Consider the following 26643-nt stretch of genomic DNA (forward strand, 5'->3'; position numbering starts at 1 on the left):
GCAACCAAATATTTTCAAATTAGTTTTGAAAGTAGGTGAAAATGTATATTGTAATGCCATGAAAAAAGAATTTGAAAAAAGTTGAAGTGTGTGCTCATACTAACATCTAATTTGTAATCCCTTAAAAAAAATAGTTTAAAATCGATTGTATGGTTATTTTCAATGATTTAACATTCACCGTCTAACATAGGGCATATGTCGTTATTTTGGACCTACTAAGCAGAGCGCACTATTAATTTGATGTACTCTTAGTGGCTGCTTAGTTCATTTTACACGAATAAGTTGGTGTTTTAATGCTAAAGCTCGTACATTATCAAGGTTTTGATTTAAAAAACATCTTATACGGCAAAAAAACACTTTTGTCCCTATTTTGGGTCTATTGCTCCTAGGATTCGACCTTCAATGTGCCTATATTCGACCCACCTTCTGATTGATTGAAATTTCGAAAGCACGTGGCGAAGCTGGATTTAGTCTGACATTTCGTCGGTTTCGATAACTGTCAAATTTCTATGGGGTACCCTGTAAACAGTTTGACAGTTCTCGATTTGAGCAATCAGCCTTTTCTCTTTTTCCGAGTCACGACGTTCTAGCAAGATTCTGGCAGAACCAGCTCTGCTAGAATAAGTCGTGACTGGGTTGTTGCCCAAATTGGAAAATATGTAATGAAAAACAAAAAAAAATGTAAAATTTATAAATAATACATCTAAACTCAACCTTCTCTTTTTCTCACGCAGTCCGGCGTCGCCGCCATCTTCGGGCCCAACTCGCCGAAAGCGGCGGTCCACGTGCAGAGCATCTGCGACGAGAAGGAAATGCCCCACATCGAAACGCGCTGGGACGCCTACACGCGCCTTCCCACCATCAACATCCATCCCCATCCGCACATTCTGGGCCGGGTGTTCCTGGACCTGGTGGTCGCCTTCGAGTGGAAGGACTTTACCATCATTTACGAGTCCGGTCCGTGGCTGCCGGGAATCTCCGACCTGCTCAAGATGTACGACCCGAAGGGCTACACCGTGACGGTGCGCCAGCTGGACCTGAAGCTGAACGGGAACTACCGGGCGGTTCTGCGGCGGGTCAAGCAGTCCGACGACAAGCACATCATACTGGCCGCTTCGGTCGACTCGATGCCGGAGATTTTGAAGCAGGCCCAGCAGGTCGGCCTGATGACGGACTACCATCAGTTTATCATCACGTCGATGGATTTGCACACGATCGATCTGGAGCCGTACCAGTACAGCGGGACGAACATCACCGGCATTCGGCTGGTCGATCCGGACGAGGAGAAGATTCATCAGGTTGGTTTGGAAATTGGAAATATTCAAACAAACCTTTTTTTGGGAGTTCCTTGGTGGAAATAATAGTCGTCAAACTTAAAGTACCGTGCGCCTCCATCAAAGTTTATTCGAAACATACAAAACTTTATGGAGAAGCCTGGTCCTTTAAGTTAGGTTAGTGAGATGGACTGAGATCTTCAATTCAACTAATAAAATCTAAATATAGTTTGCAATTTGTTATTTAATTGGGTATGGTAATTTGCTAGTGTAGACTTAGCCATCAGGTCGAGTCAAGGAAGAAACCTTAACAGTCTGGACCCCATACCTGATATTTCCGTTACATTTTACATTGTATTCCAGAAAGAAAGCGGGATATTTAAGACAATGGTTTCAGACTGTCGCAAATTCCCGATCCTAGTTTAAAATTAAAGTACAGTACTTGTTCGATAACTGGGCTGATCGAAAAATGACGAGGGGAACATCGATGCATTATTTTTGCATCAACTGACCCCTCGATAATTTTTCTTTATTATTGTTATTTGACGTTTCTCTACTTTTTGACTGGGCAACAACCCAGTTATCGCAGCCCACGGTGTGTTTTGTAGAACAAACTTATGATAAAAAATTCGGAATGTCTGATATTTGGCACCGCGAAAGAATGGCTCTTTCCCGTCCGACATTAATTTTTTTTTTTTTTGAAGATTATTTTCCGATTTTATGGGATATTTGTTAAAAAAAAGTCACAGAAAATTTGATGACATTTGTTCAATAATTAACGTATAAAAACGCTAGTGGAGCAATTGATCAACAAAAACAATAAAACGCGATGTTTTACTTGCTACTTGGTGAACCATCTTCAGAAATCAATTTTTAAGTTGGTCAAGGGATGTCCATAAACGACGAAATTTTCAAATTCGCTCATATTGTTGCCCCACCTTTATTAAGGATCCTGGCACGCTAGTCATTAGGACTATCCGGAAAAAAATATACACGGAAAACCCATTTTTTTAAATCACTTTTCATTGAAATAAATCGATTTGGGAAAACCTAACCCCCTTCATTTTTTTATTTTGTTCATGTGTTTTAGTGAACAAAAAGTGCTAGTTGATCTTAGCAACCGAAGGGTGGATCAACAATGTCCAACAAATTGTAGACAGTTTTCACAATTTTTTATAATATTTCTTTCAAATAAGGTTGAAAATTTACGCCTCATTTTTTTTTAACTTTAGCGTTTAAATGTCTTTAACTCGAAAACGGTGCATTTTATCAAAAATCGCATTGGTATTTTTTAGGTTTTTAATATAAAAAATAAACATCAATTCGATAGGGGAGCGGCCGTGGCTGACTGGTTACGGTGTTCGCTTGGTAAGCGAATGGTTCTGGGTTTGATTCCCATCTGCTCCCAACGAGAAAGTTAAGAACACATGAATTTGAAATAATGAATATGAACGAAAAATAAAAGTTGCTCGAGGCGGGGTTCGATCCTCCGTCCTTTGGATTGGTAAGCAAAAATGCTAACCACTAGGCCATGACGACTTGGTGAGCTTGGACTGGAATTAGGAACACTGTTACAGAGAGCGAGTTGTGGCGCTATAACCACGGCAAAGAGTCCAGGGCATTCGTGGAAATACAATGTCCCATCCCAGAGGGTCCCGGAGTACCAAACCTTCTTAGCATGGTGCTCCCAACGAATAAAACCAAATCTCGGAGCGTATGGTGGTGTGTCCCCACTAGGGTGCCCAGAATATGGGACTTTTTCTTAAACCTCGCTCCACAAGCTGATTATTGTTCCTTGAGCTATTTTAGGACTCTGGGCCAAATATGAGCAAAATTGGTCAACATTTACCCATTGATACTCGAAGGTGAAGTTTGTATGGGAAAAATTGAAAAAATTTATGGAAAAATCAACTTTCTTACGGTTTGATCTACACGGTGCGCTACTTGCATCCAAATATTCCCAAAAGTGAGATTATTATTGAAAATTTAATGCTCTACAACTTTGTAGAACATACCAAAGCTGTAAAACTTGATCAGGAAAAGTTATTAGCGATTTAAAAAAGTCATTTTTGTATGAAAAACTTTTTTTCACCAACTTTAGGCTCGGGTATCAATGGGTTAATCTCAACCAATTTCGCTCAAAATTTGCACAGATGCTTAAAATAACCCAAAAAACCGTTTTCCGCTTGTGGAGCAGGGGGTCATTTTTTTCTGGGCACCCTAGTCCCCAGGCTTCTTTCTCCCCTGTCGATTCAGACTCAGTGCTCAAACTCAACCCAATTACGAATCATCTCTGCGATACGGCTTTACGCAGTAGGCCTGGCCGCTTTAACGCTTGTGATGTTTCAATGCATTCTAATGCAATGGCGCACTACGAATGTTAATAAATGACAAGAAGAGTGCTAGGCGTCATCTAACCTAAGGCACACTCCAGGATCCCTTCGAAAGATTGGCTGCGCTAGGGTCTGATTAGATTAGATTAGATTAGAAAAAATAAACATCAATTCGATATTTAAGGATTTTTAAGAAAATTTATATCTCCGTAATAAAATAATAATATGTATGTGTGGCTCAGAAGTTTCCTATTTTGATCCTCTAACATATTTTTAAAAATTAAAAAAAAAATTGAATAAAAAAAGAGAATATTTTTAGAGTGCAGCTGACCTTTGTCCTGAATTGTTCTCAACTTACATCATTGCTGAAGACAAATATATTTCTTCCCGAGATAATGATTTTCAAGTATTTTGTAGAAGTTAGTAATTTAATATTCAAATATCTTAGCCAGTGAAAATTTTATACAAAATTTGGCGTCGTTTGTTTCCTATTTCATATAAAAATATAAGTAATTTCAAAAATAAACGAAATTGTGCGCAAATTTTTTAAAATTGATGCGTACAAATTCTGTTTTGTAAAAAAAATCACTCCAAATTATTCATATTTAAATAATTTATAAAAAAATACGATATTTTGTAAAAAAAAATGAATATTTTGTGGTAAAAATTTTGATATTTGAGATAGTTTTACAAATTTAATTATGAAAATTTATTTTGAACAAACTTACGGGAAATTGGACGAGCTTTCCGGTAAAAATATTTACGAAACTAAAAAACCAAGTCTTTTATATAGAAATTGCCAAAAATCACAAAAAAAAACAGTTTTCCATCATTTTTACTTTTGAACGGCTGTATCTTCCCAAGGATTGAACTTAGGACAATGGTCAATATGGAGACTTTTATGTAAAATTGTCTGGGGAATCGATTCCCACTATCGGTTTTTTGAAAATTTTGACGTTTAGACCACTTTTCAAAAAAACAGTTTTAGTAATTGATTTTTCTATTTTTTCAGGAGTGGCATACCATCCTGAATTTTTCGTGAGTGTTTTTGTAACATTTTAGGCTATTTCCTCAAACATTTTGAGCGAAAAATAATCGTGACATCACCTTGGAATTTAACTTATAAACTTAAAATCAAAAAATCTCATAGAAGTGGCGTGTATTTTTGTTTCAGTGTATTTTTTTCAGAAAGCCCGTCCAATTTGCTACAAGTTTGTCTTTGACCACTTTTTGATACGATGCAAAGGCTTCGAGACACAGTAATTTTTAAATTGCAAAATACAAAAATATTTAAAAACCTTACACCCTTCTCAAATGTTATTCTCGAGTACTGATGGATCCATAAACACAAAAATGGCTTATATAGGCCTAGGATAACATGTCTACAAAGTTTCATTGAAATCGGAGAGGGTCGGGTACAAAAGTACCAGAAAAAATCCTGATTTGAGCTGGAATTGCTCCATATACAAAACAGTAGGTTTTCTCATATAAATTTCCATACAAAATTGAAATAAAGTGCGCAAAGTGTGGACATGTGTGGTTATCGAAGGCCTAATATTTACACACTTAGATTTTTCTACCGAATTCGGTAGTTGAAAAATCGGTAAAGTTTAGATCGGCAAACCATCTGTCAAAATGAACATAATTTTACCGAATATCTGTTGTACGATGAACAAGAATGAACTGCTTTACCGAAATCGGTAATTTTTTGGTTTACCGAACTGTTCAGCAGTTGGAAATTCGGTAAACTTTACCGAATTCGGTAAAAAGATCTAAGTGTGTACATACCCTATTTGTAACGAAAGTTTCCAAAATTGTACGGACGAACAAATGATGTGAAATGCCTTCTTTGGTCATAAGCTGGGTGCTGAAAAGACAGAATGCGTAACGTGATTTTCGAATGCTCCCAATTGGGTCCTAAAATGAAGCTTAGATTGCTGATATTTTTGTTTACAGCGATAAAGCTTATTTTTCTGAGTACAATGACCCTTTGTACGACCACAAAGAGTTTAAAATGGATTTTTAAATCAATTTTGAAAAATTAACCTCGCGGTCCTTCTTGACAGAAAAGCTCCTACTTGACAGCTCGTTCCAAGGGGACCATAGTTGATCCATCGAAAAAATGTTGTCTTGTCAATTTTTTTTTAAGTTAAAATGAAAAAAAAAGATCAGAAATGGTTTTTAATCGTGTTTTTTACCGTTGTACATAAAAATTGACACAGGGCTTTAGTACCCAATTGCTCCTCACTAATACAAGTGCACTACTGCTGTAAACATAAACAAAGTAGAAGGCTTTGTTCAAGCTCAAGCGTGACTTTTTTTTGCTGCTGAAGTGACTTGTTTTGAAACATTTTGGATCTGTTGATGTTAAAGTTTTTGCTGAAAAATTAAGTGCTTCGCGCATTTTTTGTTCGTAGACTAAACGATGGGTAGCCAAAAGATGCTTTTTTTATTTTCCACGTGACGAAAAATTGCGTCAGAATTGGGTGGAATTTTGTGAACCAGAAGCACAGCCGAATGGAAGTTCCGAGATTATGTATCTTTGTATCTTAAGATTTGTTGACTTCGAATACCTCAAAAGTTCGAGTAATTTTTTAATCCTGACAAAATAAATTATAGATCGATTACAATACTTGCCACTTCTTGGTATCATTTTGCAAACAGTAAATTGGTTCCGCTTTGACAGTTCTAAATTGAGGCCGCTTTGCGAACCACTATTCTGCACCCAGGTCATAAGAATCCTGCCTTCTTAGGTCATAGGGAAATCGGCCAAAGCTGTTTAAAATTTAATCAACGCTATAAAAAAATGATTTAATAAAAGTTAAGGGAATGTTTATAAATTTAACGATTTGTATATTTATTCATTTTTAATTTATTGTAGAGTTCAATGTTTTAAGAAAAATTGTGTAAATTGTCCACACTTCATACAAAAAAGATTTTGTTTGTGTGGAAATTGTCCACGATGAAGAAGGGGGGGGTGGGCACCTCAATGAGGAAAGGCTATATAATCACTCGAAAAATGAACTTCTTTATTCGACCTCCTAGACCCACCTTCACGTATACCTATCGACTCAGAATCAAATTCTGGACAAATGTCTGTGCGTGTGTCTGGTTGTAAGTCCGTGCACCGAAAAATATGCACACGATTATCTTCGGACTGGATGAACCGATTTGGACCGTTTTAGGCTCATTCGATCCGTCTTGGGGTCCCACAAGACCCTAGTTAATATTATGAAGTTTAGATAAGTACTCTAAAAGTTATGCTAAAAAAACGATTTTGGCTAAACTCCGGAAGATTGTAAAAAGGGTGGTTCCAACGAGCCCAAAAGATTGAAGATCTGACAACCCCATCAAAAGTTATAAGTACTTTGGTGTTTTTTATACCTTTTTTTAGGCCGGATCTAAGATATTTTGATAAAAATAAGTGTTATTTATCCAGATTTTTAAGCTTAAATGGCGTTCGAATGGTGAACGCCAGAAATGTCAAAATCACGCAGGGGTACCAACATTACGAAAAAAGTGTGCCGTATGACAGCCACATTTTTTTTCTAATGTTGGTGCTACTGCGCGATTTTGACATTTCGGGCGTTCACAATTCGAACGCCATCTTCGCTTAAAAACCTGGATACACTTTTTAGAGACTGTGTAGTGTACAGCACTTGTTCGGTTACTGGGCTGAGAACGTAGCCCAGTCACCGAATGCTGCTCGCTAAGTGGGCTGAACGAAAAATTACGAGGGGAACAACGATGCATAATATTTCCCTGATGAAAAATAAAAATATATGTTACTCAAATTTATTTACAATGCTTACTTTTCATATTTCTTTAATTGTAACATGAAATTCAAGAAAAATTTGAAAAAAGTTTTTTTTATCTATTGAATATGATTTTTGCATCCATTAACCCCTCAGTAATTTCCGTTTGTTTTGGTTTTTTGACGTTTGTCTGCTTTTTAACTGGGCTACGGCCCAGTTATCGAGCGCCCAGTTAAAAAGCAGCCCAGTTAAACAACGCCCAGTTACCGAACAATTACTGTATTCACTTTATGAATGTGAGGAAGGCACCAACCACCTAAAGGTGGATTAAGTAACGTTTTTTTTTTTAAAGTGTCCACGAGGTTTATGGATGGTCCCTTATCTGAACTCCTACAATTTTCCAGGTCACAGAATTCCTGAACGCCTCCCAGATCTCCAAAACCCTGGAACTGAACCAGGGCCTGAACCCGGCCACGATGCGCGTCGAGACGGCCCTCATGTACGACGCGGTCCTGCTGTTCGCGGAAGCCCTGCGCCACCTGATCGGCATCGATCCCCCGCACCCGCTGGAACCGATCGCGCTCAAGTGCGAGGACGACAACACCTGGAAGAACGGGTACAGCATCATCAACTACATGAAGGCGTCCACGATCCACGGGCTAACGCGGGGGGTGAAGTTCGACCACGAGGGGCACCGGTCGGACTTTCTGCTGGACATTGTCGAGCTGGGCCCGGCCGGGCTGGAGAAGGTCGGGGTGTGGAACTCGACCGAGGGGCTTAATTTTACGCGCAAGAAGGAACTGACGGCGCTGGCGCTGGACGACGGAACGCTGCAGAATCGTACGTTCATCGTGTTGACGGCGATTTCGCCCCCGTACGGGATGTTGAAGGACTCGCCGACCAAGCTGACGGGGAACGATCGGTTCGAGGGCTTTGGGGTTGATTTGATCCACGAGCTGTCGCTGATGCTGGGCTTCAACTATACCTTTGTGCTGCAGGAGGACGGCGTGTACGGGTCGCTGAACCGGGAGACCGGCAAGTGGAACGGAATGGTAAACGAGCTGCTGGAGTGGCGGGCGGACCTGGCGATTACGGATCTGACCATCACGTCGGACCGGGAGAGCGCGGTGGACTTTACGATGCCGTTCATGAACTTGGGTGAGTTTGGGTGATTTTGAAGGGTGCGCGATCGCGGTGATGAAACGTCTGTTCTCCCTTTAGGAATTTCGATCCTGTTCCGGAAGCCCACCAAGGAACCGCCGTCGCTGTTCTCCTTCATGTCCCCGTTCTCGAAGCAGGTCTGGCTGTATCTGGGCGGTGCCTACATGATGGTGTCGATGTCCCTGTTCATCCTGGGTCGGCTCTCGCCGAAGGAGTGGGACAACCCGTACCCGTGCATCGAAGAACCGGAAGAGCTGGAGAACCAGTTCAGCTTCAGCAACTCCATGTGGTTCACGATCGGTGCCCTGCTGCAGCAGGGCTCGGAAATCGCCCCCAAGTAGGTGACCTGACGACAGTTCTGACCGCCCTTCAGAACTGTCAAACAGCGTTGCGTAATAAAAGAACGATCACTTGTAAGTGACAGCTGCATTGTTTCCGCGCAGGTCCTCCTCGACGCGCGCCGTCGCGTCCATCTGGTGGTTCTTCACGCTGATCATGGTGTCGTCCTACACCGCCAACCTGGCGGCGTTCTTGACGGTCGAGCAGGTCCACTCGCCGATCAGCAACGCCGAGGACCTGGCGGCGGCCGGCGGCACCGTCAAGTACGGCGCCAAGCGGGACGGCAGCACGATCAGCTTCTTCAAGGACGCCGAGTACAAGACGTACCAGCGGATGTACGAGTACATGATGCAGAACCCGGAGCTGCTGACGTCGTCCAACCCGGAGGGGCTGAACCGGGCCAAGACGGAGAACTACGCCTTCCTGATGGAGTCGTCCTCGATCGAGTACATCGTGGAGCGGGAGTGCGACGTGACGCAGATTGGCGGCCTGCTGGACGACAAGGGCTACGGGATTGCGATGCGGAAGAGTAGGTTTCGGGTTTTTTTTTTTTTTGAGGGTCTGGAGTGACCGGATCTGCTTTCTTTTAGATTCACCGTACCGAAGCGCACTGAGTGAAGCGGTTCTGCGACTGCAGGAGCAAGGTGTGTTGACTTCGCTGAAGCGCAAATGGTGGAAGGAGAAGCGCGGTGGCGGCGCCTGTTCGGTAAGTTGACGTTTCCGAAGGGTTTCGCAAAGTCCAACCCTGCGTTTGACAGTTCGATCGCACCTAGCGTTGTTTACCTTTGACGCGTCAAGGTAGGCGGAAGCAAGGTGAGCAACTGTCAAACGCAGCGTCAACAAAGATAACCAAAAGTCTTGCCGGCGCCCGTAGGGAACCACGGAGGAGGGCGGCGCCCTGGCCCTGGAGGTGGCCAACGTGGGCGGTGTCTTTGTGCTGCTGATCGTGGGCTGCGTCGTGGCGTTGTTCATAAGCTTCTGCGAGATGATGTGCGACGTGCACAGCCGCTCGCGAGAGCTCAAGGTTCGCAGAGTTGGTCCTGCCCCTCCCCGTTTCACAGTTTGGCGTGTTCCTACTCTAGAATAGAACTTCATCGCGATCCCGGAACCACTCCCCGTGCACAAAGTTTTGTCCCTGTCGGCGGCCATCTTGTTTTCCGTAGTCATGCTTCAGTGCGAACCCGTCCCCGTTTCTCGAAAACCCCGGTTGTAGTAGGCTTTGACCCCAAACCTTCCCCCCTCTAGCCTACTGAGATCTGCCCTCCCCTTAACGCACCCGCCTTAACCCACCCTCTTGATCCACTGCCCTTTTTGCAGCAAGGTTCGGCGGACGACGGCGCCGAGGAGCTCGGCATGGACAACGTCGGCGGTGTTTTCTTCGTACTCTGCGTCGGATGTTCCTTCGCCAGTGTCATCGGCTGTTGCGAGCTGCTGTGCGTGATCATGCAGCGGGCTCGACAGCACAAGGTAATTGTTGCCGCCACGCCACGCCACTGTCACTACCTGCTCTAGTCGGTTGTACTAACACCCCCACTAACCTGCATCCCTGCCTAACCTTAAAACTCATCTGCTTAGCCGCGCCCACCCCACCCAACACAGGTAAGTGTCAGACTGCCCAAACGAAACACCGCTGTACATCTGTCACTTGTCAAAGCTTTGCTTTGACAGCTACACGCCTAACCCTAAACCACAAAGCATTTTTTCCCCTTTCTAACCCGCCAATCAATCCCGCAGGTCCCGTTCCGCGAGGAGCTCGCCGCCGAGCTGCGCTTCGTGGCCAAGTGCTCCGGCAACACGAAACCGGTCCGCCACCGGAAGAGCTCGTCCGGGTCGCGCAACTCGCTCGAGTCGGGCCTGTCGGTGGAGCAGCACTCGGGCATGGATCCGGTCGCGGCGAACGGAGGAGACAGCAACGGGAAGGCTGCCAAGGCGAACGGGCGGAAGATGGTTTCGTTGGACGATTAGCTTCGAGATCGGCCGTTGAGGAGATTGTTTATTACTTTAGCATTATTTGTTTGCACCAAAGGATGTTCGCGTTTGTTTCAAAGTTTGAAAATAGATGTAGATAAAAAATACAATTTTATGAAGTTTAAAGTGTGTGTCATTTTGGTTTTATTTTCATCGAAATTTCCATCAATTCAATAAAAAAAATCAAAAGCACGTGTTTGCTCTTCATTGTTAATCTATGTCTACATGATTTTGAAACGAACCTTGTCCATCTCTTCTCATTGGAAACTAACCTTTTCGAAGTATGGTTTGTGTCCCGAATGGTTGGTAAACGCCACGAACGATTCCCAGACAGAAAAGTGAGCCGAAAGCGGGCAAAAAGCGTTGGTCATCAGCACGCATTTTCAACAACTGCCGGTGGGTTCAATAATTAAAGATTGGATATAATTTGACGAGATGATTTTAGATGAATTAAAATTAGCAATAATTCAATCTAGTTAAGTAGGTAGGTATATAACTCAAGCGAGAAAAAAATAGATGAATTTAGCAAAAATAGTAAAACTTATTTCGATTCAGTTAAATTTAATTAAATTTGATGATAATTATAGTTACATCAAGTTGACTTAGTTACATTAAGGTAAATTTATTTAAATTTAGTTGAATTTAATAAAAATTAATTAGTTTCAGTTCAATTTAGAAAGATCTAGTTAAATGTTGCAAGAGTTTGTTGAAAATAATCGAACAGGTAAAACAATTATCCTTCCAAAATTTTATAAAATTTGGAACAAGTCACAATAAACTTAAATTGATATAAAAAAATGGTTGAAATGAGTTAAAATTAGTGACATTTAGCAATTTTTTTAAATATGGTAAACATAGTTAAAATTAGTGTAATTAGGACATAAACTCATTCAAAGTAAAATTGAATTAACTCTGTTAATTTTAGTTGAATTTAGTTTAATTCAATTAATTTAGTTAATTTTCAATTTAAAGAATAGTTAAGTTTAGTGAAATTCAGTTAAATCAAGTCAAGTTTAGTTAAATTAAGTTAAAATTAAATATATTGAGTTAAATTAGGCAATTTAGTTAAAATAAAATAAAATAGTAAAAATAAAATAAAATTAGTTTTAATCTTCTATTATTATAAAAAATATCGACGGTTTTTTTCGAACGCGCATCAGTTGATAACGGAAAGTCGGATCGGAGCGCTCTTTGCTGCGTTGGGTTCGTATAAGCCCAAGGAAGGTTCTTACGCTAAAGAGTGACAACTTTGGCCACTCCGGAACCGATTCCGGAAGAGCTTCAGATTGTATGGGAAAAGTTGCGTAAAATTAAATTTTGATCACAGGAGGCTAAAAAAGTCAAGAAGTGAAAAAATGACAAAACGAAGTTCTTCGGGGTTAGCTTGTTAAATATAATTGAGAGAAATTAGCCAACATTTCAAAAATTAAAAGGGTAAATAATAATTCAAAATAGTTTAAATTACCTACTTGAAATATGTTAAAAAAGGAAATTATCAAAACTGTATTAAAATTTGTTAAAAATAGGTCAAAAAATCAAATCAAATAAAAATAGGTCAAATTAGTTAAATTATATCTTAGAAAAGTTTAATTTGGCTGAAAAGAGCTAAAATTTCTTAAATTGATATAAATTTAGTTAAATTCAATCAATCATAGTTAAATTTATCAAAATTGGTTCAATTTAGATAAATATATTTAAAAATAGTTATATTTTTCATTAAATTAGACTATATTTAGTGAAATTAGTTTAAAACAAGTTGAAATGAGCTAAAAATAGTTAAAACAAACAAATCTAAATTGGTTGAGATGAGCTAAATCTGGTTTAATTGAGTGAAAATTTGTTAAATCTAGTAAAAATAGTTGAATTTCTTGAAATAAAGAAATATTTAGTAAAATTTAGTAAAATTGAAATAGATTAAGTAAATTTTATTTGAATTTTAAGTTAGTTAAATCAAGCAGAATTTAATTAAAGAAAGTTAAATTAAGTTAGATTCAAATATATTTAGTAAAATGGGTTACATTTGGTTTAGTTCAGGTAATTTTAATAATATTTAGTTAGTTTTATAAAATTTAGAGAAAATTAACAAACACTCATTAAGAAAATTGAAAAGGTGAAAAAATAAAAATATAAATTTGTGTAAATAAGTGAAAATGTGTATAAAAATAACCTGCCAAAACTTTGTAAAAATTTATTTAAAATAGTTCAAATCAGCATAAATAAGTTAAATTTGGCTGAAACGAGTTTAAATTAGTTCTATTTACATAAATATAGTTAAATTTTGTCAAACTTAGGTAAATTTATTAAAATCAAACTAAGTTCAATTTGATTGTATTCAGTTAAATTTAAATATGTTCAGTTCATTAATTATATTGAGTGAATTTGGTTAAATGCAATTAAAATTGGTAAAAGAAATAAGTTCAAAAAAATCGAATGAGTCAAATCAAGTTAAACGTTAAACGTAAGTTTTGTATTTTTTTAAAAATTCCAATTAAATTAAGAAAAGTTATTAAAATTTAATTAAATTGCGTTTAATTGAGTTCAGTTTGATAAAAAAAATAGTTATACTTTCAGTTTAATAAAGTTATATTCAGTTAAACCAGCTTGAATTTATTTAAATTTAATTAAATCTGGTTGAATCTAGTGAACGAGTAAAATTTGTTGTTAAAAATAGACATATTTAAAAAATAATTGAATACACTGGAATTAAGTTATATTAAGGAAAATTTAGTAAACATTTGATAAAAACCAGTTACATATATGGTTAAATATAGATAAAAATCAGTTGAAACTAGTTAAAATTAGTCTGAATTATTTAAAATTCGCTAATTTGGTTGAAATGAGTAGTCATTAGTTGAAAATTTTAGGCCGCTAAGGGGCAATTTATTTTTCAAAAAACATAAAAAATTCAATGCAAATAGAAGTCAATCTAAAATGCCTTTTTGTATTGATGATTAAATTTAGCATGTTTGGGCTTGTTTAAACATTTTTTGAACTTTTATGAAATTACAATGTACAGCACCGCAAAAACATTTTTTTCACGCGAAAATCAAATTTTCGTCAATACTTAGAAATATTTGAAATTCATGATTGCAAACATCTGGACAGTATGTTAATGAAAATATTATTGAAAAACACAGCCAAATTTGACCCCAGAAAAAAAAATCATTTTTTAAACAAGTCACACTTCCAATCCAAAATTTTCTAAAATTTTAAGAGTTCTTCTTTTCAATTCTCTTTAAAAATCAAAATTTGGTTGAAAATTTGATTTTTTTTTTTTTTTGCTGATCGAAGCCCGTCTAGAGTCTGGATTGGGTTGAAGAGGGTTAAACTTGAGCACCCCTAGCCATTCGAACCAATCTAGCTCGTTTATCCACGTTGGTTTATGTCTTGGCTAAATTGACCGACTCCATCTAGCGGAGCATCGAAAAATTCCACCAAACTACAGAGCGCTCCCGCTTGTTTGGAAAAAAGATAAAGATAGGATTTGTTTTCTTTCAAAAATAATAAAGCAAAGTTTTTTTTTCACAATTAATTTATATATTTTTCTCGGCTTTCAAATGTACACATCCATCAACGATTTTCCGTGGAATTGTCCGGTTTGCTTACGCTGAAAGTGTTGTTTTTTTTAACTTCAGTTTTACATGTATAGGTACAACTATTTGATTCGCATAAGTAGAAACGATTGTTTTTTTTTTTTAATGCTTTATCGTGGTGAGTTTTACGTAGATTTGCAGTTGCATGGATTGGGTTTATTTATGTGTGTGTGTATTCGATTGTATTTTGATATTCATTGTGTTGCTGCTGTTGCCTCATTCGATTACTATTGTGCTTTGATTGTTGATTGTTTTGCCTTCCTATTAATTTCTCTTTCTTTCTAACTACGTAAAAATAAGTGAGGAAACTTAAGGGGAAGCTTCCTTGCACAGTGGCCTTAAACCTACATTCGCTTCGTATAAACTTTATACAACGAAAAACACATTTACTTATTTTTCTACACATTGTTTTTATTTATAATTTTTATAAGTAGTTATTGTAACTAGATAAAGTGATTTCTTTTCAAATCGCGAAAAGACGCTTTTCTATTTGTTTTATTCGCTTTTAAAGGTCGTTACTTTTTCTTCCCTATATTTACAATCATTATTATTTGAAAAGGACACCCAACAAAAGGGAGACCAATTGGGTAATTCTCTACCAACTCACACGAAATCGGGAAAAGTTGCCCTGACCCCTCTTCGATTTGCGTGAAACTTTGTCCTAAGGGGTAACTTTTGTCCCTGATCACGAATCCGAGGTCCGTTTTTTGATATCTCGTGACGGAGGGGCGGTACGACCCCTTCCATTTTTGAACATGCGAAAAAAGAGGTGTTTTTCAATAATTTGCAGCCAGAAACGGTGATGAGATAGAAATTTGGTGTCAAAGGGACTTTTATGTAAAATTAGACGTCCGATTTGATGGCGTACTCAGAATTTCGAAAAAACGTATTTTTCATCGAAAAAAACACTAAAAACATTTTAAAAATTCTCCCATTTTCCGTTACTCGACTATAAAAAATTTTGGAACATGTCATTTTATGGGAAATTTAATGTACTTTTCGAATCTACATTGACCCAGAAGGGTCATTTTTTCATTTAGAACAAAATTTTTCATTTTAAAATTTCGTGTATTTCTAACTTTGCAGGATTATTTTTCAGAGTGTAACAATGTTCTAAAAAATTGTAGAGCAGACAATTACAAAAATTTTAATATATAGACATAAGGGGTTTGCTTATAAACATTACGAGTTATCGCGATTTTACGAAAAAAAGTTTTGAAAAAGTTACTTTTTGCGTTTCTCTTTGTTTCGTCGTCCGCGTCTGTCGCGGGTGACCATGAACGGCCATGATCGATGACGACCAACTTTTTTAAAACTTTGTTTCGTGAAATCACGATAACTCGTGATGTTTATGAGCGAATCTCTTATGTCTATATATTAAAAATTTTCTAATTGTCTGCTCCACAATTTTGTAGAACATTGTTACACTCTAAAAAATAACCCTGCAAAGTTAGAAAAAACACGAAATTTTAAAATGAAAATTTTTGTTCTAAATGAAAAATGACCCTTCTGGGTCAATGTAGATTCGAAAAGTACATTAAATTTCCCATAAAATGACACGTTCCAAAATTTTTTACAGTCGAGTAACGGAAAATGGGAGAATTTTTAAAACATTTTTAGTGTTTTTTTCGATGAAAAATACGATTTTTCGGAATTCTGAGTACGCCATCAAATCGGGCGTCTAATTTTACATAAAAGTCCCTTTGACACCAAATTTCTATTTCATCACCGTTTCAGGCTGCAAATTATTGAAAAATACCTCTTTTTTCGCATGTTCAAAAATTGAAGGGGTCGTACCGCCCCTCCGTCACGAGATATCAAAAAACGAACCTCGGATTCGTGATCAGGGACAAAAGTTACCCCTTATGACAAAGTTTCACGCAAATCGAAGAGGGTCGGGGCAACTGCTGTGTGAGTTGGCGGAGAATTACCCAATTACAAATGTTTTGTCTCGTCCCTCGATTAAGGCAACTGGAAAGAGTAAAAGTTGGATTTTGGACTAAACGATCGCACATTTGAGCACAGTTTCTCCTCCAGACTAGGGGCCATTCGTGATCAAAAGTAGGTTTTTAAAATGTTCCGTAGCCGTGGAGGATTGTCGGGTTTGCGGTTTTTTAAAATACTGCAGTTTAAACGTAGATTTAAAAAATACAACGAACTGGGAATAAAATGGCAGTGAACAGGTTGTTTGTGGATTGTTTCGTAAGTACCGCGTAGTTGTTTTGACAAACGAAAAAAAAAACAACAAATGGAAAACGAACAGTCGGGCAGTTTTTCTTAATCGTGTGTCTTTTGTGCCTTTTATTTTTCAACTGCCTTAATTTTGTTGAATTTTATAGCTTTTTTGAGATCTAATAACACTTGTTTTTTCGTTATTGCACTACCTGACATATTTTTGAGCAATTCTCTGAGACTTAACAAAAAGCTTTTCTTGTAAAGTTTTAATTTGACTGAAAATTTGTGGCACGTTCTTCCGTGACCATAAAGTTTATTTTGTATTACTAGCTTGAAAACACATTCCGGAAGAAACCCATACTTTGGAAACTAGAATTGTTTTGAAACGTCCAGAAATAAAAAAAAAATATCTAAAATTTCGTAAAACTTTGTAGATTTTTAAGTATTACTTTTACGTACGCTTCACATTTTTCGTAAAATTTCAATGTTTTTTAAAGAAATAATTAAAAATCAAATACTCTTAGAAATTTTATGATTTTTGGAATCTTTTGTTAAATGGAAAAAAAACCTCACACAGCAAAAATATAATACAAAAAGGCAAATATTTCAATATCATTTCGGATTTCTTAAACTACCTATTTAGATTATAATTGATGATTTCAAAAATCAAGTTCAACTTAAACAAAAGTTAAACAACTACCTATTTAGTTTAAGAAATGCGAAAAATATTGACATATTTGCCTTTTATCACGGACGAACTTTTATTATTATTTTTTACTGTGTGAGGTTTTTTTGTTTAATTTTTAAAAGCTTTTTCCAAATTCTAAAGATCCTTAATAAAAAAATTAAGAATCAGCAGAAATGTTACAAATTGTTGATTTTTTTTAGAATTAAAAAAATAAAGAAATAATCATGATTATTGAAAAGTTTTTAAAAAATTTGAAGCTTTCTTTTGCAATTTTTAAAGTAAATTTTGATTTTTTTTGATCAACAAAAATCTTAAAACTAATTCCAACTTTTACAAAATCGCAAACATCAAAAACATTAAATTTCCTAGAAATTCTTCAAAATTCAGAATAATTCATCAAAAAAAAGAATTAAAAAATCTTGCAATATATTTCATAAAAAACACTTTAAAAAATTCAAAAAAAAAATTTCTTTATAAAAAATTAAGAAATTAATTAAAGTACAAAATAGAAAAAAAAAATCTTTATATAAACTACGAAAATTCTTCAACAATGTAAATAATGATAAGAAAGAACATTAAATAATTTCATTTATTATAAAAATTCGGTAAGAAATTCGCAATTCGCAATTCGCAATTCGCAATTTTCAGTGTAAGAACGGGCCTTGACCGATCTTATGCACCAGGTTCCCGACGAACACGCACTGCCCTTACACCTACATCTCACCCTTGCTCTGAGTCAGTACGAGCAGCACGCTAGAACACGCTTTGAGTGTTCGTGCCAGGCATGCACACCTTCTTTTCCGGTTACGCATTTTAACTCGGCCGGGGGTGGTACATTACGTAGGGTTTGATGTAAGTATAAGCGCCTAACCATTTAAAGTGTGCCTATTAACTTTCATTAAAGCAAAGACTGTTTTATTTTTAGTTTGAATTCAAAAACTAATTGCTATTTACTGTGTATTGTTTTCTCCTGAAATCTTTCCTCGTGTTGAGTCGTGTTTTTATGTTGCTATTTCTTTTGTCGCGGTGTTTTGTTACAACTTTTGGTCCTAAGCATTTTATAAAAATTTTTCAAAAGTACAATAGTAATATTTGTGTTAATTTTTTGATCATTCCAAAAATTAAGTAAGGGCTCGAACCTCATTTGTTTGAAGAAAAGGGTGAAGATTGAAAACAATGGACAGTGAAAGAAATATACTATTTGAAGAATCAATAGTAAAAGAAAGATAGTAATTTATGAAGTAGATAAATAAATTAACAATAATGAATAAATAGAGGTAACAAACAAGCTTAGATTGTATTGAGGGCAATTTATAGGGCAAATGAAAAATTATTCAAATAGATAAATAAAGAAAAAGCAGATGATAACAAAATTGACATCGCTGCCAAATTAAGGGAAAGCAGAAAGTATGTTACAGCAGCATCAATTGGTAAAATAGAGTGAAAAAGCGTTGAGAAATAAGAGAATCAAATGAGTAAAATCGAAATCAAATGGAGGATAGTAAACAGAAGCCGCGTTAGAAAATCAGTGAAACAAAATAAACAGAAGATAGGTGGTAGCTGAGAATGAAGAGAAGAGAAACCCCGTTGTGCGATGTTTCAGGTACATCCACAGCAGTTGACTCAACATACTGCGAATCAAAACAATACCGTCTACAATCACAAATTACTTCCTTTTCCCACATTGTCGCGCCCCACGGTGCTCAAAATACCGTTATTATGAAAAAAAATATGCACTCCGAGATTTTGGGGTCTATCGATTCCTTACACCATAGCGCATCTCTGTGCAAAAAATAAAAACATTCGCTGATGTAGTTTTCGAGATACAGCCCTTTTAAGATGTTACATCCGATTTTTAATAAGAAAACCAAAACAATCAATACAATTTCAGCACTTTAAAGAATATGCATTTCGAGATAAAGTTGTTTTTGCTTCATATGACTGTCAAGTATCTCTGGGCCAAGCTTCAGAAGGTTTGCTGATGTAGTTCTCGAGATACAGCCATTTTAAAATGTTATTTCCGATTTTTTCAAAGAAAATCCATAAAATCAATACAATTTCAGCAATTTAAAAAATATGCATTTCGAGATAATGATGTTTTTTGCTTCATATGACTGTCAAGTATCTCTGGGTCAAGTTTCAGAAGGTTTGCTGATGTAGTTCTCGAGATACAGCCATTTTAAAATGTTATTTTCGATTTTTTCAAAGAAAATCCATGAAATCAATTTAATTTCAGCATTTTAAAGAATATGCATTTCAAAATAATGATGTTTTTTGCTTCATATGACTGTCAAGTATCTCTGGGCCAAGTTTTAGAAGGTTTGCTGATGTAGTTCTCGAGATACAGCCATTTGTAAATGTTATTTCCGATTTTTTCAAAGAAAATCCATAAAATCAATACAATTTCAGCAATTTAAAAAATATGCATTTCGAGATAATGATGTTTTTTGCTTCATATGACTGTCAAGTATCTCTGGGTCAAGTTTCAGAAGGTTTGCTGATGTAGTTCTCGAGATACAGCCATTTTAAAATGTTATTTTCGATTTTTTCAAAGAAAATCCATGAAATCAATTTAATTTCAGCATTTTAAAGAATATGCATTTCAAAATAATGATGTTTTTTGCTTCATATGACTGTCAAGTATCTCTGGGCCAAGTTTTAGAAGGTTTGCTGATGTAGTTCTCGAGATACAGCCATTTGTAAATGTTATTTCCGATTTTTTCAAAGAAAATCCATAAAATCAATACAATTTCAGCACTTTAAAGAATATGCATTTCGAGATAATGATGTTTTTTGCTTCATATGACTGTCAAGTATCTCTGGGTCAAGTTTCAGAAGGTTTGCTGATGTAGTTCTCGAGATACAACCATTTTAAAATGTTATTTCCGATTTTTTCAAAGAAAATCCATAAAATCAACACAATTTCAGCACTTTAAAGAATATGCATTTCGAGATAAAGATGTTTTTTGTTTCATATGACTGTCAAGTATCTCTGGGCCAAGTTTTAGAAGGTTTGCTGATGTAGTTCTCGAGATACAGCCATTTGTAAATGTTATTTCCGATTTTTTCAAAGAAAATCCATAAAATCAATACAATTTCAGCACTTTAGAGAATATGCATTTCGAGATAATGATGTTTTTTGCTTCATATGACTTTCAAGTATCTCTGGGCCAAGTTTCAGAAGGTTTGCTGATGTAGTTCTGGAGATACAGCCATTTTAAAATGTTATTTCCGATTTTTCAAAGAAAATCCATAAAATCAACACAATTTCAGCACTTTAAAGAATATGCATTTCGAGATAAAGATGTTTTTGTTTCATATGACTGTCAAGTATCTCTGGGCCAAGTTTCAGAAGGTTTGCTGATGTAGTTCTGGAGATACAGCCATTTTAAAATGTTATTTCCGATTTTTCAAAGAAAATCCATAAAATCAATACAATTTCAGCACTTTAAAGAATATGCATTTCGAGATAATGATGTTTTTGCTTCATATGACTGTCAAGTATCTCTGGGTCAAGTTTCAGAAGGTTTGCTGATGTAGTTCTCGAGATACAACCATTTTAAAATGTTATTTCCGATTTTTTCAAAGAAAATCCATAAAATCAATACAATTTCAGCACTTTAGAGAATATGCATTTCGAGATAATGATGTTTTTTGCTTCATATGACTTTCAAGTATCTCTGGGCCAAGTTTCAGAAGGTTTGCTGATGTAGTTCTCGAGATACAGCCATTTTAAAATGTTATTTCCGATTTTTTCAAAGAAAATCCATAAAATCAATACAATTTCAGCACTTTAGAGAATATGCATTTCGAGATAAAGATGTTTTTTGCTTCATATGACTGTCAAGTATCTCTGGGACAAGTTTCAGAAGGTTTGCTGATGTAGTTCTCGAGATACAGCCATTTTAAAATGTTATTTCCGATTTTTTCAAAGAAAATCCATAAAATCAATACAATTTCAGCACTTTAAAGAATATGCATTTCGAGATAATGATGTTTTTTGCTTCATATGACTGTCAAGTATCTCTGGGTCAAGTTTCAGAAGGTTTGCTGATGTAGTTCTCGAGATACAGCCATTTTAAAATGTTATTTCCGATTTTTTCAAAGAAAATCCATAAAATCAATACAATTTCAGCACTTTAGAGAATATGCATTTCGAGATAATGATGTTTTTTGCTTCATATGACTTTCAAGTATCTCTGGGCCAAGTTTCAGAAGGTTTGCTGATGTAGTTCTCGAGATACAGCCATTTTAAAATGTTATTTCCGATTTTTTCAAAGAAAATCCATAAAATCAATACAATTTCAGCACTTTAGAGAATATGCATTTCGAGATAAAGATGTTTTTTGCTTCATATGACTGTCAAGTATCTCTGGGACAAGTTTCAGAAGGTTTGCTGATGTAGTTCTCGAGATACAGCCATTTTAAAATGTTATTTCCGATTTTTCAAAGAAAATCCATAAAATCAATACAATTTCAGCACTTTAAAGAATATGCATTTCGAGATAATGATGTTTTTTGCTTCATATGACTGTCAAGTATCTCTGGGTCAAGTTTCAGAAGGTTTGCTGATGTAGTTCTCGAGATACAGCCATTTTAAAATGTTATTTCCGATTTTTTCAAAGAAAATCCATAAAATCAATACAATTTCAGCACTTTAGAGAATATGCATTTCGAGATAATGATGTTTTTTGCTTCATATGACTTTCAAGTATCTCTGGGCCAAGTTTCAGAAGGTTTGCTGATGTAGTTCTGGAGATACAGCCATTTTAAAATGTTATTTCCGATTTTTTCAAAGAAAATCCATAAAATCAACACAATTTCAGCACTTTAAAGAATATGCATTTCGAGATAAAGATGTTTTTTGTTTCATATGACTGTCAAGTATCTCTGGGCCAAGTTTCAGAAGGTTTGCTGATGTAGTTCTGGAGATACAGCCATTTTAAAATGTTATTTCCGATTTTTTCAAAGAAAATCCATAAAATCAATACAATTTCAGCACTTTAAAGAATATGCATTTCGAGATAATGATGTTTTTTGCTTCATATGACTGTCAAGTATCTCTGGGCCAAGTTTCAGAAGGTTTGCTGATGTAGTTCTGGAGATACAGCCATTTTAAAATGTTATTTCCGATTTTTTCAAAGAAAATCCATAAAATCAACACAATTTCAGCACTTTAAAGAATATGCATTTCGAGATAAAGATGTTTTTTGTTTCATATGACTGTCAAGTATCTCTGGGCCAAGTTTCAGAAGGTTTGCTGATGTAGTTCTGGAGATACAGCCATTTTAAAATGTTATTTCCGATTTTTTCAAAGAAAATCCATAAAATCAATACAATTTCAGCACTTTAAAGAATATGCATTTCGAGATAATGATGTTTTTTGCTTCATATGACTGTCAAGTATCTCTGGGCCAAGTTTCAGAAGGTTTGCTGATGTAGTTCTGGAGATACAGCCATTTTAAAATGTTATTTCCGATTTTTTCAAAGAAAATCCATGAAATCAATTTAATTTCAGCATTTTAAAGAATATGCATTTCGAAATAATGATGTTTATTGCTTCATATGACTGTCAAGTATCTCTGGGCCAAGTTTCAGAAGGTTTGCTGATGTAGTTCTCGAGATACAGCCATTTTAAAATGTTATTTCCGATTTTTTCAAAGAAAATCCATAAAACGAATACAATTTCAGCAATATAAAGAATATGCATTTCGAGAACTACATCAGCAAACCTTCTGAAACTTGACCCAGAGATACTTGACAGTCATATGAAGCAAAAAACATCATTATCTCGAAATGCATATTCTTTAAAGTGCTGAAATTGTATTGATTTTATGGATTTTCTTTGAAAAAATCGGAAATAACATTTTAAAATGGCTGTATCTCGAGAACTACATCAGCAAACCTTCTGAAACTTGTCCCAGAGATACTTGACAGTCATATGAAGCAAAAAACATCTTTATCTCGAAATGCATATTCTCTAAAGTGCTGAAATTGTATTGATTTTATGGATTTTCTTTGAAAAATCGGAAATAACATTTTAAAATGGCTGTATCTCGAGAACTACATCAGCAAACCTTCTGAAACTTGGCCCAGAGATACTTGACAGTCATATGAAGCAAAAAACATCATTATCTCGAAATGCATGTTCTTTAAAGTGCTGAAATTGTATTGATTTTATGGATTTTCTTTGAAAAAATCGGAAATAACATTTTAAAATGGCTGTATCTCCAGAACTACATCAGCAAACCTTCTGAAACTTGGCCCAGAGATACTTGACAGTCATATGAAACAAAAACATCTTTATCTCGAAATGCATATTCTTTAAAGTGCTGAAATTGTGTTGATTTTATGGATTTTCTTTGAAAAAATCGGAAATAACATTTTAAAATGGCTGTATCTCCAGAACTACATCAGCAAACCTTCTGAAACTTGGCCCAGAGATACTTGAAAGTCATATGAAGCAAAAAACATCATTATCTCGAAATGCATATTCTCTAAAGTGCTGAAATTGTATTGATTTTATGGATTTTCTTTGAAAAAATCGGAAATAACATTTTAAAATGGTTGTATCTCGAGAACTACATCAGCAAACCTTCTGAAACTTGACCCAGAGATACTTGACAGTCATATGAAGCAAAAAACATCATTATCTCGAAATGCATATTCTTTAAAGTGCTGAAATTGTATTGATTTTATGGATTTTCTTTGAAAAAATCGGAAATAACATTTACAAATGGCTGTATCTCGAGAACTACATCAGCAAACCTTCTAAAACTTGGCCCAGAGATACTTGACAGTCATATGAAGCAAAAAACATCATTATTTTGAAATGCATATTCTTTAAAATGCTGAAATTAAAATGATTTCATGGATTTTCTTTGAAAAAATCGAAAATAACATTTTAAAATGGCTGTATCTCGAGAACTACATCAGCAAACCTTCTGAAACTTGGCCCAGAGATACTTGACAGTCATATGAAGCAAAAAACATCATTATCTCGAAATGCATATTTTTTAAATTGCTGAAATTGTATTGATTTTATGGATTTTCTTTGAAAAAATCGGAAATAACATTTTAAAATGGCTGTATCTCGAGAACTACATCAGCAAACCTTCTGAAGCTTGGCCCAGAGATACTTGACAGTCATATGAAGCAAAAAACACCTTTATCTTGAAATGTATATTCTTTAAAGTGCTGAAATTGTATTGATTGTTTTGGTTTTCTTATTAAAAATCGGATGTAACATCTTAAAAGGGCTGTATCTCGAAAACTACATCAGCGAATGTTTTTATTTTTTGCACAGAGATGCGCTATGGTGTAAGGAATCGATAGACCCCAAAATCTCGGAGTGCATATTTTTTTTCATAATAACGGTATTTTGAGCACCGTGGCCCCTTTCTTTTAGCCGTCTCGACTTTGACTTTGGTCAAAGGTTTACGATCCGTTTCCACAGGCCACCAGCTAGGTCATCATGAAAACCAAGCCAACGTGGAGGTAAGAAAATAGGACACTTGCAAGGAACCAGAGCTATACTGTCTTGATCAAGTATGATCTAACAGGACTACGGACGTAGTCAGTGACGCTCCTTCCAGGATGTTCCTCGCCTGAGCGTCAACTGAAAAGGTATCATCAGCATCATTCGCACTTGGCCTGCTATAAAAATTCGGTAAGAAATATAAAAAAAATTAAATTATGACAAATATTTTTTTTGAACAAAAAACAAAAGAATTATAAGATTTAGAATATCTCCAAGTTTTTTATTTTGTTTGAAATTTTGAAAAAAAAAATCTGAAAATGTTATTTAAAAAAATAATTCGAATTTTACAGAATTTGAAAAACAAAAAAAATATTATTGACTTTTTTCAATAAAATTTTCAAGAATTTTCAAATATAATATTACAAAAAAAAATATTTTTTTGCAATTCCGTCGTGAAACTACTTACTTTTCCTGTCATTCTTGAACGACGAAATAGCCTACTTTTCTGTACCAAAAATAACAGAATCGAATAGCAACACTATTCAAAATAAATGCTGAAAAGTTCTACTTTTCAGCACTGAAACGGTTGCTGAAAAGTTGAACTTTTCAGCACTTGTTTCGAAGAGTAACACTTTTCTACATTTTTTTGATTTAAACGATTTATTGACAAAATACATGAAAATTCGATTTAAAATTTCAATCAATGGGTGTTTTTCGAAATTGCAAAAAAAGTTGTATGGAACTCGTTGCAAAACTTGATTTTTTCAGCACTCGTCGTATTAATCCAACTCGGTGAACCTCGTTGAATAAATGTACGGCTCGTGCTGAAAAAATCCTCTTTTTGCAACTTGTTGCATAAACTACTATTAAAGAAAGTTTACAAATTCTTAGACGTTCGGCAGAATAAAAAAAAAACCTAATTATTATTAAAATTTTAAAGAAGCTTGTAGAATTTTTAAGATTTTTAAAGCATTAAACAAATTTAAAGATTTTTTTAAAATAAGAAAGTTTAATGTTTTTAAAGAAATTTTAAGATGTTTTCAAAGAATTTTTATGGTTTTAAAAAGTTTTTTTTTTCAGTTTTAAACAATTTTGAAGAATTTTTAAGATTTTTTTACCTTAAACAAATTCAGAGTTTTTAAGAAAATTTTAAGAATTTAAAAAACAATCATTTTTTTAAATTAAAAAATATATATATTTAAATAATAAAGTATGTTTACTTTAAAATGATTTTAAAGAAATTTTAAATTAATTTTAAAAAATTTCAAGTTTAAATAATAATAATAATAATTTTAAAGAACTTTAAAAAAAAATAACAATTTTTACTTTTTAAATGTTTTATTTTTTTCAGAAATTTGAAGAATATTAAAATAAATAAGAATTTTAAAAAATTTAATAAAATGTATCATTTTTTCACAATTAAGAATTTAAAAAAAAATCAGACATTTTCAAAAAATACCTATTTTCAATGATTTTTTAAGAAATTTTAAGAATATTTAAGATTTAAAAAAAAGAAAAAAAAATAAGAACCACTAACAATTTAAATTTTAAAAGAACTTTCAAAAATTTTAGAATTTGAAATAATTTTAATGTTTTAAAAAAATTTCAAAAAGTTTTTTAGATCTTAAAAAAATAGATTTTGTTTTGTTTTAAGATTTTTTAAATGATTTTTGCTGAAATTTCAAAAACATAAAAAAGAAAAAATATTTTACTTTTTAACAATTTGAGAATTTTTAAAAAAAATCAGTAGTTCAAAAAAATGCCTTTTCAAAACATTTTTTAATAAATTTTAAGAATTTTTAAGATTAAACAAATTTAGAACATTTAAACTTTTTTGAGATTCTGGTAAAAATTTTAAGAATTTAAAAAAAATGATT

The 26643-nt window shown here is 34.8% G+C and overlaps 1 protein-coding gene across 4 annotated transcripts in view; it reads left to right on the forward strand.

Moving 5' to 3' along the window:
• Nucleotides 1-10950, forward strand: part of LOC6038423 (glutamate receptor ionotropic, kainate 2) — a 46350-nt gene extending 35400 nt beyond the window's left edge. The window contains exons 3-10 of one of the 4 annotated variants that reach the window (XR_005276826.1): nt 735-1298; nt 7767-8520; nt 8584-8860; nt 8967-9391; nt 9453-9568; nt 9737-9886; nt 10180-10461; nt 10597-10724. Coding sequence is in view for 3 of the 4 variants with exons in the window: in XM_038249732.1 (XP_038105660.1) it covers nt 735-1298; nt 7767-8520; nt 8584-8860; nt 8967-9391; nt 9453-9568; nt 9737-9886; nt 10180-10329; nt 10597-10827 (2667 nt within the window). In the remaining variant the exon portion in view is untranslated. Of the gene's footprint in view, nt 1-734; nt 1299-7766; nt 8521-8583; nt 8861-8966; nt 9392-9452; nt 9569-9736; nt 9887-10179; nt 10462-10596 lie in introns of all 4 variants that reach the window. The other 3 variants (XM_038249732.1, XM_038249733.1, XM_038249734.1) reach the window with 3 other exon arrangements.
• The last annotated feature ends 15693 nt before the right edge of the window (nt 10951-26643 follow it).

This window comes from Culex quinquefasciatus, chromosome 1, assembly GCF_015732765.1.
Source record: "Culex quinquefasciatus strain JHB chromosome 1, VPISU_Cqui_1.0_pri_paternal, whole genome shotgun sequence".
Lineage (NCBI taxonomy): Eukaryota > Metazoa > Arthropoda > Insecta > Diptera > Culicidae > Culex > Culex quinquefasciatus.